We start from the raw sequence: 13,173 nt of genomic DNA, 5'->3' as shown, positions 1-13,173 counted from the left end.
ACTCAATTCATCAATAAATCTACTACATTTCAGGAAGTTCTACTGTACTGTAGTTTCTTTTAGTTTTTACTTTTAAGCATTTGCTCATGTTTGCACATTGCACATATCAAATAATTTAAATTATGCAAATAATAGAAGAGCTGGAGAACTGGAGAAGTGTGCCAGGATGCACGTCTCAGTACTTGCCAGTTTGTTCCAGAGGGATTTACTACAATGCACTTACATCTAACAGCACTCAGCAATGTGATAAACGAGCACTGAAATGCAGCACCTAGCTGGGTTATATTCGCATCCATGTTTGCTGTACCAAGAACTCATGAGACAGGATCAGGTAGGAACAATGCAGCATGGTGTGATCCAGCATCCTTTTCCATTTCAATCACCTCTTCTAAAGGTAGAGTTGTAAGTCCTTACAACTCTGATACGAAGGCAGAAAAATCTTTAACACATCATTAGCAAACATAAGTAAGGCCATTTTGTTGTGTTGAAATTATCTTTTCATTACCATTTAATGAATACACATTTGGGAAGGTAAGTTTTCCTAGTAAAGAGGGAAACTGAAGCAATATCACCACAAATTCTCCCACAGACAGGGTGTCCAGTAAAATTAATTTCATGTGAATTTTACTCCAAACGCACTTTGCCCAGGTGTTTTTATTTAGTGTATGATGCTACAAATAGCACAGATCTGGACTGGGGCCACACTGTACCAGGCCCTTTAAAGACCCTCTAATAACTGCTTCTGGGCAGTGTCTACCTCAAAAGTCAAGAGAAAAGACAGGTCCAAGACTGACAAAATGATACAGCAATGATATATGACAACTACTTATGCAGCATAATGAATCATGAACAGCTAAAGCAAGAGCAATTACCCTGCTCTGCCACTGTATCTAGTTATTCCTAATTGTCTCACATCTGAAAGTCATAGTAACAGACAGAGGTGAGCTTCCTACAATAATTACTCTGTAAGTCACAGACTCTAAATGAAGTTTTTAAAGCAACAGTTCAGAAGACAGTGACTGTGTTCTCAAACTGCATTGTAGTGAAAGCTACATTGTAATGAAAGTACACTCACTAGGAGAGAAAGAAAAGGCAATGGACCTCATCCTGACAATGCTGGTCTCTTCCAGATGAGATGGGAACATTTGTCTCAAGGAAATTAAGATCTGAACTGAATTGCTGAATGGGAGAAGGAGCTGATATGAAGAGCATCTCTGGCTTCCGCTGATTTTTATCACAACCGCATGCCAAGAAAATTACACATCTAAGGTTTTTTTGCTTCAAGTCCCTTATCATAAGGACTATGAAATAGAAATTATTCTTCTAATTTATTGTACTTTAGTACAGTTCACAAATCCTTGCAACCCCTAAATGATCTAGGAAGCTTGGAAGCTTTTCCCAAACAGTATTCCTTCCTTACAGAAATGAGTAGCCTGTGTTTATTCACCTCTCTGGATTTGCTGTTAATATAAATACAGTGGCATTTCCAGACCAGAATGAGAAAAGTGACCTTGAATTTGGCTATTTTGAATATCAGATGAGAAATGCTTTAAAAGACAACGAATAAGCTGTTCTCTAGAACCAGATCCATTTAGTCTGTCTAACTTCAACCAGTCATGCATGCCACTTTGCAGTGCAGTTCCCTTAAAACATTATTAGTCCCCTTAAAATTTTGTAAACATGGCCTATGCTTGGGAAAACTGTTCAGATACTCATTTTCTTGTGCAATCAACCTTTTTGCATGATGCATATCTGAGCTTACCTTCCACGTGACGGAGGGGCAGGCTGCCAAGGTGAAGGTAACTTTCTCTGTCACTACATTGAAGGTGACACGAAACATGGTTTGTATTCCAGTGGCCTCAGACACAGAGTAGAAATCTTCAGTGACGGTCACACTGCTCACTTGTGTACATGCTGCCGGGCTCCTGTCACACTGAGCTATACGTTCAGTAAACCCATAACATTATGATCGAAGCCGAAGCCTGAAACAGCTGTAAGGGTCCAGTTTTTCCCAGCAGCCGTGCTTCTGTGTGTCAGAACTAATCAGATTAGCTGGTTTTACTTGTCTGAGTTGGGACTAACAGGTTCGTAGAACAGTTTGGGTGGGGGAAGGGAGCAGTAAATAAATCAAATTAGGGCATTTACTAAGCAGCTGAGATTTCCTTCTTGCTTGCCTTTGTCTCTCTACAGGACTCACACAGAGCCAGGACAATGCACAACAAAAACGAAGCTTTGTTTTAGAGTAGCTCTTTGTATAGGAGAATTTCTCTAACTTTGCCTTGATTTGATTCATTTTTGGTTGCCAGTGATCACCAAGAGGAGAGCTCTCCCACAGTGGCCTGGATGTCATGCAGATAAACAAGTCTCAGACAGAGAAGGCATGTATTGTGCTTTTTTCATCCCACACTACCCGCCAAGGCAACACACTGGCTGTGCCAAGAGATCAGTCACACGACCTGCTCTACACAGTACTAGATAACAAGATTCACAGATGGTCTAATCCTGAGACTAGGGCAAAAGGGTCAGAGGGACAGGACAGGACAGGACAGGAAAGGTACTACTTCATGATCCTCAGTCCACTTCAGAGTACTTTTTCCATCTCTGTTACTAACTGGGGTGGATTTATGCTCACGGGAAGGAAAATTCAAAAGACGAAAGAATAAAGGTAATCAAGTAGTATAATAGCCACCATTAGCAGTGGTTGACTGGGCACGTGGACTGTGCTACTTGATGTGGGAGATGCTGCACGTGGAAGACACTTCCCTCATGAATACAGCAGATGCAGACAGCTCTGATTGATGCCATCATGTAATATTACCAGCATGCAAAGAACAGAATTAGTTTGGGTAACTTGTCTCTGATCTATATTTATGTTTCCAAAAATAGGTCTCTAGTTCAGTAGTCACCTAATTTCCTCCCCTACCAATGGAGCAAGATAGGTGGAATCAACTGCCCTCTGAAACTGCTTCTTTCTCACCACTGGCCAAAGAGAGGGAGGGTATGTATTGACATTTCAGAAACCTGATGTGACTTGAGATTGATACCTCCCTTGAAAACTTCTATTGAGAGTTAAGACCGAGTTCAAAGATGCATTGACTTTCTCCTGCCTGCTCTCTGGGTCTGGTCTGTGACTCTAGGCAGATGTTTGCTACCCAATAAGGAGGCTGTCAAAATGTCCCGAGTATGTTTCATTCTACTGGCCAGTAACTGTACCATGAGTAACACATTCACAATGTTGGAAAGAGGCCAGACTGAAACTCTTTTATTCTTGCCAATGAATACCTACTCATACAAAAGTTGCACTGACATTGGACAGATTGGACATGCAACAACTCACCAAGGGGAGTAGTACATTGACAATCTGACTCTGTAAGAATTCATTTATTCTAATAATCTGATTCTTGTGGCCCAGAAGAAGCCATGCACCATGCAAAAGCTAGGGAATGCCCCAAACATTTTGATGATGGCATATGGCTGGATTCCTATACGTTAGTGCTTGCACTGGCAGAACTGAAGCCACAGTGTTTAAAGGGCACAAAAGCCACATCACAAACCCATTATTCAAAATCCTAACAAAGCAACCCCATAGCTCAACTCCAGTACCAGGATCCCTTCCAAGAAGGTCAACAAACCAACCAGCCAGTGTTCAATTACCTTCAACCTGAATAAGATGAAAAAGGGGAATTTTGTAGGAAGCCCACTCTGAACACAGGCATACAGCCTGATGCACACCTTTAAAGGACAGAATGATATGTGCTGTCACTTAAGCCACCACTGACTGGGCAGACAGAAATAATCTGTTTGCTGGGATTAGGTGGTAAGGGGGCTTTGTTATTTTCATAAAGAGAACATAAGATTCAGCTCCCTGTAAATAATATATTGATAGTAACCTATCTGTGTTATTTCTGAAGAGACTCATGCACAGTGAAAGGTATTTCTTTTTCTCCACATTGACTTCGATAGTCTGCTTTCATTTACTTGTCTATTTAGATTCTTTTAGGACTATTCAAATACCAGTTGATGAAGTGGAGGCAAAATAATATGAAGTATCTTCTTGCTTTAGTTTTATAAAGGCTACATTTTATCTTCTCTTTAGAGTGCAGGTTTACTGAGAACTTGAAGTAGAAAGTTTCCTTTGTGAGAAAATACATAATTCCAAGACGGTTTCCCTGTAAACTGTCTTCCAAGTGCCAACAATGCTGTTGTTCCTATGAGATGTAGTTGCCACAGAAAGTCAGGCTCAGGTTGAGACAGGTCCTCTGGTAGTTTGTGCCACACTGATAGAGAGCTCTGGGGATGAAAATCCACAGCATGAAGGCAAGTGAGCTCAGACTGATATGTTCTTAGTGCCCACTGTGTTGCTGAGCACAGAGATTGGTGGTTGTTTCTGTTTTTAATCGAAGCAACAGCCTCATAATTCCAGAAAATGACAATAATCAGGGTTCGAAGTCATTACAGGTGCATAGCTTGTTGTAACTAATTCCAACTTCCCAAGAAAAAGAGCACAGGGCATGCTAAACTGTTTCTGGAAGAAGAAATTTCTGTGAGATACTGCTACAAAGAAAAAGCAAAATTATTTACATTTATATAATATTATCCACAAATTACTTCTGGGAGTAGTCTCACTGTGTAAATAAATAGGATTTGGGTCATAATAAGACAAATGTATTTTATTCTGGAACTGTTAAATTTAGAAAGGGTTTTTGACACATAACTCATTACTTATAATACCTGTAATTTTCCCACTGTCTTACCTTGGATCTCAATCATACAGATTAAATCTGAGACCAAGACTGCCTTCTGTTTCCATCTTCGCACAGCAAAGCATTTAGCACAAGGTCATCACCTCTGAAAAGGGCTACTGGATGTTATCATAGTAAGAAAAACAAAGAGTCCAACATATGAAACCTCCAAACTAAATATCCAGCCAATGCTGTATACCTTTTCCTCCTCTCCACGCTATCCTTCAGCTTCTCCCTGCTCCTTTCTTTCCTCCTACTTTATGATTTATACCTACTTTTCATGTCTTGTTACCATTTGAATTGTAAGCTTCTCAGGGCAATATTTGATTTATTCTACGTACAGCCTTAAACTTATGCCTGAGTACTAGCAGAGTCTTTTGAGCGCAAATGCATTATGAATTAAGACACTCAACATTAAGAAAAGTAGTGCTGAGATCAGTCAGCCTGAACTACTATCTAAAAGTATTTAGAAAAGTTATTCCTCAGACATCTTTTCTCCTCCTGTTAACCCAAAGACATACATAACAGACATGTTTAAAACAAATATTCTTTTAACATGCTGAATACACTGACTTAGCAAATTGTATAGGACATCACAGCTGGGAGCTTAGTGACAAATGCTGTTTCATGGCATACTCAGAAATAACCACTATTGATCATTACTTCCCTTTCCTTTGCTTACAACCCATATGTGTCAGTGTGCATCCTGTTCTTCCATGACACCCCACACTTCTCTTCCTTCCTGAAGAAATGAGCAGATCCAGAAGAACTTCCTAACACAGCAACAATTGTAAGCATACTTTTTGAGATCCATTCAGAGAGTCAGAGTTTCTGTCAGTCTTAGCATACAACAAAGTTTAACTGAGACACTGATGTTTTGTGCTAGTACCTGCTCTTCCCATAGATAGATGTGGGTTTTATTCTGTGAAATACATGGAGGATTGTGTCTTGATAGTGTCTTACAGACAAGCAGTGTGACTGTCCTCCACAGTCAATGTTATAATAGTAAAGCAAGCTGTGAATAGCAGTGGACAGACTTAATTAAGGTCTTGTCCCAAACACCGATTCAAAACCACACACACACACACTCACACAGAATGCACCACCTACAAACCACCATCACAAATTTTCAGGCTGCTGTCAGATGAAAGAAAGTGTAAATGGCAGACAGGCAAAAGCAACATAACCTGTTTTCTGTTGGTGTAAGGTTATTCTGTCAAATATAAAGGGCAAGTCATAGAGGGAAGACTATTTATAAATCCTAATACCTCATTTTATGAATCTGATCATGAGATACCTGTATAGGGCTAACAACAAATAATTGCACATTTTCATATCACCTCAGAAAATACATAACAGATGACCGATGCATTTTGATTGCCAGTCAGCTTGGGTAAGTAGAATTTCAGGCTTCATATATCCTTATAGACATTAGCATTAGCTCTCTCAAGTGTTTTGCAGGTCTGTTAGGCTAACATCTCCCAGCTAACCTAATGGAAAATGGCAGCTTCCACACTCCCTGTGCTTTGAAAATATGTGGTTAAACCTGTCTCAATGAATTTCCCATCTCTTTGGATTTGGTTAGTATTTGTTAGTATATGTTTAAGGCATGATGCCTGAAATCTCTCCCTGAAGCATCTTAAACCCTGTAAAGTCAGTTTTGATTGCTACAATACAGTGGATCAGAAAAAGATGCAAACTCTAAATCAGAATTTTCTCTGCGGCTCAGAGCTGGATTTTGCAAGAAAGACTGTGTCCCTGCTCCATTATCCTAGTGCTTGCCCTTGCTGTACCAGGAATTCCTGCTTTGAAGAAAAGGCTTTTTGAATTCAATAGCTCCTTCTGGTGGTCTGAAAGAAAATGCTTGGTTACAGTCGACTCAGTAATACAGGATTAACACACAATTCATTCAGTAAGCATGCATATCAGTAACAGCTAGAAGTTATGCCATGAGTAAAACAAATGTTAAAGTTATGATTCAAGAAATATGCCATGCCAACTATATTCTACATGACTGTCATAAAGGAGGCAAGGTTTCTAGGAAATCCTTCCTTCCTCCTATTCCATTACAGTATTGCTGTGAATTTTCTTCCATATGGTAACTAAGGAAACATGAAGAAAGGTGATGGAATGAAAAGTGGCAGAAGTCACAAATTCTGGTCTACTGGCCCAGCAAATTTAAGAGAAGTCCTTAATGAAGTATTTGGCAAGGCACATCTCAGAACCAGTGGTTCTGATTTTGAAGGAATGATCAATATATAAGAGAGGGATTTGATCCAAACCTTGCTGAAGGCAGAGGGACATCCTCTAGCAATAGGAATGTGTTTTTGGTCAGGCTCAAGGAAACCCCTTCAAGGAAGAAGAACACATTAAAAAATCTCTGATCAACAGTCCTTGAGATGCTGAAGAGCTTTTGTTTTTTCTTTTTATCCTCAGATTGTCTCATGTTATGACAGATACTATCCTCTTTTTTTTATCACCTCTTAAAGAGCAACAACCACACAGCATTTACAAGGAATGGATTCTGTCCTAGCCAATCTCAGTAACATTACATCATTCCTCAGCTATCCAAACAAAACATTGCCTTGAGAGTTATAAGCAGCAGACTCTAGCCTTGTTTCTAAATGACGCATTGTTTTTAAATAACAAAATTCACTGTCAGGGCTCTACAAATGTATTTCCTATCTGATGGTCCTTTTAAGACTTATCTGGTGAGACATTCATGGTTGCTGTCAGAGGTCTCCAGAGGAGATCTTTCACATCCCACCTCCAGCAAGGCATGTGTGATAACTCCACTCAGCTGGACCCCTGTTGCTTTAGATTCTGCTTAAGTAAAGCACGAAACAGAGCTTCAAGTTAAATCAACAAGAGAAACATTATTTAAAAATACAGACAAGTCATGGTCTGCCCACCCTTTCACCATACTTGGTAAAAACCAAGATTTTACAAAAGTAATGAATAAGACAGATGCTTAAATGAACTTTAAAAGCTGTAACACATATCTTTCTAAATACAAATTCATTTAAAATATTTGCAATCCAGATTTTGTTGAAAGCCAATACAGTATAAACTAAAGAGAAATCAATCTATTTTTTCCAAAAAATGTATGCTTTAAAAAACAGTACTAAGGGCAAAAAACCCAAAATCAGAATCTAAACAATAGTTCCATTTTTCTAATCTACATATATTTCCAGTCAACAGCCCTCATTGATGTCAGTTTGAATTTTAGAATATGGCCTGGCTGGTAGCATCACTGAGGTACCAAAGGAAACCTAATCTCACACACTAAAAAGTGATTATTTTTTAACTTGATGCTAATATTTGGTCTGGAACCTACTCAGAATACTGGGGCAAAATTGATTTGGGGTTGACTGCTGATGCTCTGTTACCGAGTGATTCAAACTCTTTCTGGATGTCAATTCAACATTAGCTATTATTCACTACAAAGCATGCTCCACATTATACAAGAAAACAGCAGGGGTGTATCTGAGCTGGTGCAGCTAGCAAGAAATAAACAAAGAATGCACCCCTGGGGGAACCAGGGAATGGTTCTGTGCAGGAAGAATCTTCTGCCTTCCTGGATGGCATGTGTAAGGCCTGTATCTCCAGAATGCTGGAACAAACATGGTTTGAGAGAGGTTTTGAAGGGAAGAGCTTGCAGTCAGGGTGCCTCGTGCTTGTCAGTACTTCCTTTTGTGGGCAATGTAGAACTGTGTGGCTCTACGTGAGAGTCCTGAAGGCAGAAGAGTTAGAGAAAGGAAAAAATGTGGCAGGTTCCCATGCAAATAACAGCAGGGCTCTAGCCATGGAATGAGCACGTCAAACTAGATTCTGTGTTTACTGTGCACATTTTCAATTGGCTGTTACCTAACTATTAATTACAATGTGTATGAAAGTAGCATATGAAGCTCTAGAGAGCAATCAAGGGCCCATCCCATTCCATTAGAGACTGTACATCCACAGAGCAAGAGAAACCTCTGTCTCCATCAGCCTTCAATGAATACACACATAAAACCAAAACCAACCAGAAGACCAGTGGCCTGAGTCAGCAGTCACCATAAGAGTGCAGAAACAGACACAGAGGTCCAAACTGAAGGTCTGCCTAGCCAGCCTCTAGACTCCTAGAGTAGCCACTGCTGGGGACTTTGGGAAAAGTAAAGATCAGGGCAAGTTTACCATATTTTTTTCATAAATCACTCCAGCTTTTGCTTAGGGACTTCCAAAGCCAAAGTTATTTAAGTGTCTTTGTATTTAGTAATATCTGATGGACCTTATTCCTCTGACTTATTCTCTGAAGCCATTTACATTTGTGGCTGCTACAGAGTCTGTGTGATGACTAGTTCTGTAATTGAATTACGAGACTGTATAATAATGTGCTTAGTCTTGCTTATTTTTCTGTCTTGATACCTGGTAATTTCAGTGGACACTAAATCATGGTTGTCTATTCCACCTCCACATGACATTCATAATTCCACAGATTTCTGTTATACCCTTACTCTGTTTTTCTGTTTCCAGCCTGAAGAGAAAAAGGAGTTGAACTCATTTTTGACACAGAGACATTTCTCTAGCCCACTAATGTCCCAGAGGTCCAGCTCTAGAGGGCCATTCAGTAGGCCATTTCTTTGGTAAGATGAGAGATTGTTTGCTCTCTGCTAACAATCCCAAACTATTCCAAGAGCAGTGACCAAGACTGAGATCAATGGGTTCACTGGGCCCAGTGGGATGCCCTACTCCTTTTGATTTGTCTTTGAGAGACTTGTAATTGGTGTGACTGACATAATTATTGCCTGAGCCGGCAGGTAATAAACCAGACTATAGTTACCTCTCTATCATGAAAATCGACCATTTATTGTAACTCTTTGATTCCGACCTTTTAATCAGTTAGTTAACTGCTTTGTTCCTTAAAGAGCCTAAAGGCAGGAACATATCAAAGGATTTTTGGAATTAAAGTATGCTGAACTAACCAAGTCATTCTTTCTGAATTGACTCCAGTACCTGCTATATTTGTGAAGTTTGATTTCCCACTATAAAGCCACTGCAGTTCTTTTCTCCTATACTGTATTTAATTTTCTGTCTACCAATGGCACACCAGTGAGCAGCTGCGAAAAGTAAAATTCTGTTTAAGGAGAACATATAAAACCCATCATCTAGATAAAAACCAAATGTGTATGTGACAATTCAAATGGGAGGGAACAAGTCATTTATTAACTGGAAGCCTGTTAAAGCAAGATCAGTAACAGTAGGCATTACAGACTAGGGTTTTGTTCCTCCCCCTGTTGCTGTCCTGGTACATGAGATAAAATAAGTCACTTCTTGCAACTCTGTGCTTCCCTCCCACTCCTTTCTGAAACCTCTTTAAAGATCAGGATTGTTTCTTGTACAATGCTTTATTGCTGAGGTGCTATAAGGATTAACCCAAGGCCATGAGTTTCAACAGACTGAGCAGTAAGTCTCGTGTTTGTGCGCATCCAAAAGAAGATCCATGAGCTATGCTGTCATGTCACTGAAAGCAGAGAGATCCACTGGGGAAAAAGGGATTGTGAGGTGTAGACTTGTGCTTTTTGACAGACCAGCCTGCCTGTGTCCATAGAGGAAGTCTGTAGCAGCTACAGGAGGTGAACCCAGACACCTTTCCACAGCTCAGCCAGTTTCTTGACTGCCAGGCTTTATTCCTTCCCTCCGCAGCATGTGCAGGAGGAAACTCATGTGTCAAAACGTCTCTAGTCTGAAAACAGACATCTGGCATAATGTTCTTAGAAGGTTAGTAATGCCACTAGCAGCTGAACTAAGTAAATGACAATGTGTGTATTAGAAAGATGACTGTGACCCTATGGAGAATTAGTATGTCAAAGCACATTTATTTCATATCAGCTGAACTATAATCACCAGATATTTTAACTCTTATTTGAGCAAATAATCTCTATTACTTCTTTGGAAAAGATTTTTATCCTTCTTGCTCTAACATCCCCTTTTCCACTGTCACTTGTAGAAAATGGTCTCTGGGAATATATTTTTCAGCCAAAACCCATGAAGTGTTCTAGATTCCTTTAATAAAGAAATAAACCAAATCATTTTTATATAGTTTGTTCAAACCTGAGAACATTTGACATATATCATAAGGGCTGAAATTTTTTTGTGGTTTGGACTGGGCTACTTGACAGGCTATTGAGAAGGTATAAGTATATGACAAATATCTCTTTCTGAAGTTTACTACAGATGATGAATTTCATTCTAAGAAACTCTGCAGAGTGCTTAAAATTAGTCATAAGTACCCAAAGCCTATAGCAAAATAAGGCACTAGAAAAAGAATTATTAAACCTTATTGTAAAAATTATGCGTGTGGAAAAAACCCCACAACGCACAAACCTCCAAAACAACCTGGATTGTTGGATAATCAACAATACACATTTCCATAAATCATTCATCACCAAGTGCTAAATAACCTAAAGGACTTATTTTCTACTACACTTAGGATTGTGATCTGTGCTTTTCCTGGCTTGTGGAAGAGAGTTTTAAGCAAATGCCATTCTCCATGATTCAAAGAGTAAATTCCTTGTTCAAAAATGAAAATGCCTTCCTCCTGCACGCACAAAATAAGCTAAAGTAAGGCACTTCAAATACACCACTTCTTAGCCTCTAAACTGAAAGACATAGTCTAGCACACTGCCTCTTCAGTTGTACTGACTCCTGCCTGGTTTAGATCATGAAGAGCAAGATCTTCATATTGAAGCTGAAATTGAGGAAGGATGTGGGTGATGCAGGCAAAGAAAAGTATTTTTAAAAAATGTGCAAAATAGTTTCGGTTTCTTTGGTCGTAATTCACACTTGCATCCAGAACTGGCCATTTCAGTGTGTCATCTCACAGCACTCCTGCATCCACAGCTAATCACAGCTAATGCAGGTTTTCACACAACAGCACCACAGGTTGCACTTGCTGCTGTCCCAGTCAGCTATAAAATTTTCTTCCAGCCCAACAAGTGATGAAACTGCTTCTGTAGCTCATGCCTTCATCAGAGCTCATCTGGATTACAGGATTAATGCATGCATCCATTTTGGAAATCCAGTTGGTACATTCAGCTTATCTCCTTGACCAAGTTTCTGACATGAGCAGACAGAATCTGTTCTTCACTCTCACTGTCCCATTTCCCAAATACTGCTTAGATGTCTGTCCTCATCTTTAGGACTCTCTGTGGCTTGGTCCCAGCTCAAGGATGAAGACTGGGGTTTACAACTGTTTGTTACTGTGATGTGAAGTAGGCCCAAAACACAGGAAACTTGTATTTAGAATTATCAAAGCTGTGCAACTGAATGGCTTGAGATTGTTAACTGATAAGCAGATAGGTAATGGATCAATGATCAAGATGTCTGTAGACCATCAAAGAACTATCAGAAGTTTACACAAGATACCTTTAGTGTGGCTTATCTCATCCATTAAAGTGTAAGTATGGTAAGGATAACAGACCAGAAAACATACGTATGTGAACTCACACGGTGCTGACAGTGATTAGAGTTTGGGTGCATGGATAAAATAAAATGCCAGTCTAAAATGTACAACAAACACATGTGATCAGGTAAATGACAAACTGCTTAAATATTTACACAGGAGTAACTCCACACACAGGGAAGAAATCTGTCTCATGGTTTTCCAGACATCCCTGGGAGCAATTTGATCCCCAAAAGAGAATTGTGTTTGTTACTTACAGGATGAATAAAAGAACCTGAGTGATTGCATCAGTCCCTGAACTACTACAGATTTCCAGACAGGGATGCAAGTGTAGATGATTCTGGTAGTAGGTTATTGCCCATCTCCAGAGTGGCACCAGTTTGCTGACAACATTGAAGTGCCAGTAAGCCCTGGAATACCAAGAATGGCAGCTGTGATTAGTGATCAGAAAGAATAAGCAGTTGTTTAGTCCTCTAACACAAAGGAAATTTATACAAAAAGAGATCCTTGTCGCAAACACAACTGTCAGGTCTTGGCCCAAGAATGGAAGGATAAACTTCCACAGGAAATTCATAGCATCACAAACCCTGAAAAGACAATTTCTTTAGCCTTGCTCTGTTCTACACAAACTAGTAATGTTTTATTACAAAAATCTATAATAAACCCTCCACTGCCACAGTTCTCTCCCTGGAGAAAGGATTCTGTAAGTCATGCTATAAATGCTAGTCCCATCACCTAACTCAGTAATAATGCAAAGAGCTCAGAAGATACAACAATGCATGTTACAGAAAAAACCCTTCATGATAACATACCCCCCAAAACTGCAAAGACTGGAAATGAAAAGCCCAATAGTTACAGTTTCAACTCTACTGCCCTCACCAGATAATCAACGCCTGGAAATGGAGAATTGTGTAGTTATCTGCAAGAGCTGCTGCTGCTTTTGGTCAAAGGTATGCACACAGTGTCCTCTGTATTAGCAACAGATAG

At 39.6% G+C, this 13,173-nt stretch overlaps 1 protein-coding gene across 1 annotated transcript in view; it reads right to left on the bottom strand.

Annotated features, from left to right (window-relative positions):
• LOC141939712 (uncharacterized) overlaps positions 1-1,946 on the bottom strand; it is a 158,003-nt gene extending 156,057 nt beyond the window's left edge. The window contains exon 1 of the mRNA XM_074859976.1: positions 1,763-1,946. Coding sequence (XP_074716077.1) covers positions 1,763-1,840 — 78 coding nt within the window. The 5' untranslated portion in view covers positions 1,841-1,946. The remainder of the gene's footprint in view (positions 1-1,762) is intronic.
• Positions 1,947-13,173: the final 11,227 nt, after the last annotated feature.

Source organism: Strix uralensis, chromosome 2 (assembly GCF_047716275.1).
Source record: "Strix uralensis isolate ZFMK-TIS-50842 chromosome 2, bStrUra1, whole genome shotgun sequence".
NCBI lineage: Eukaryota > Metazoa > Chordata > Aves > Strigiformes > Strigidae > Strix > Strix uralensis.
This window is presented reverse-complemented; position numbering and strand designations above follow the sequence as displayed.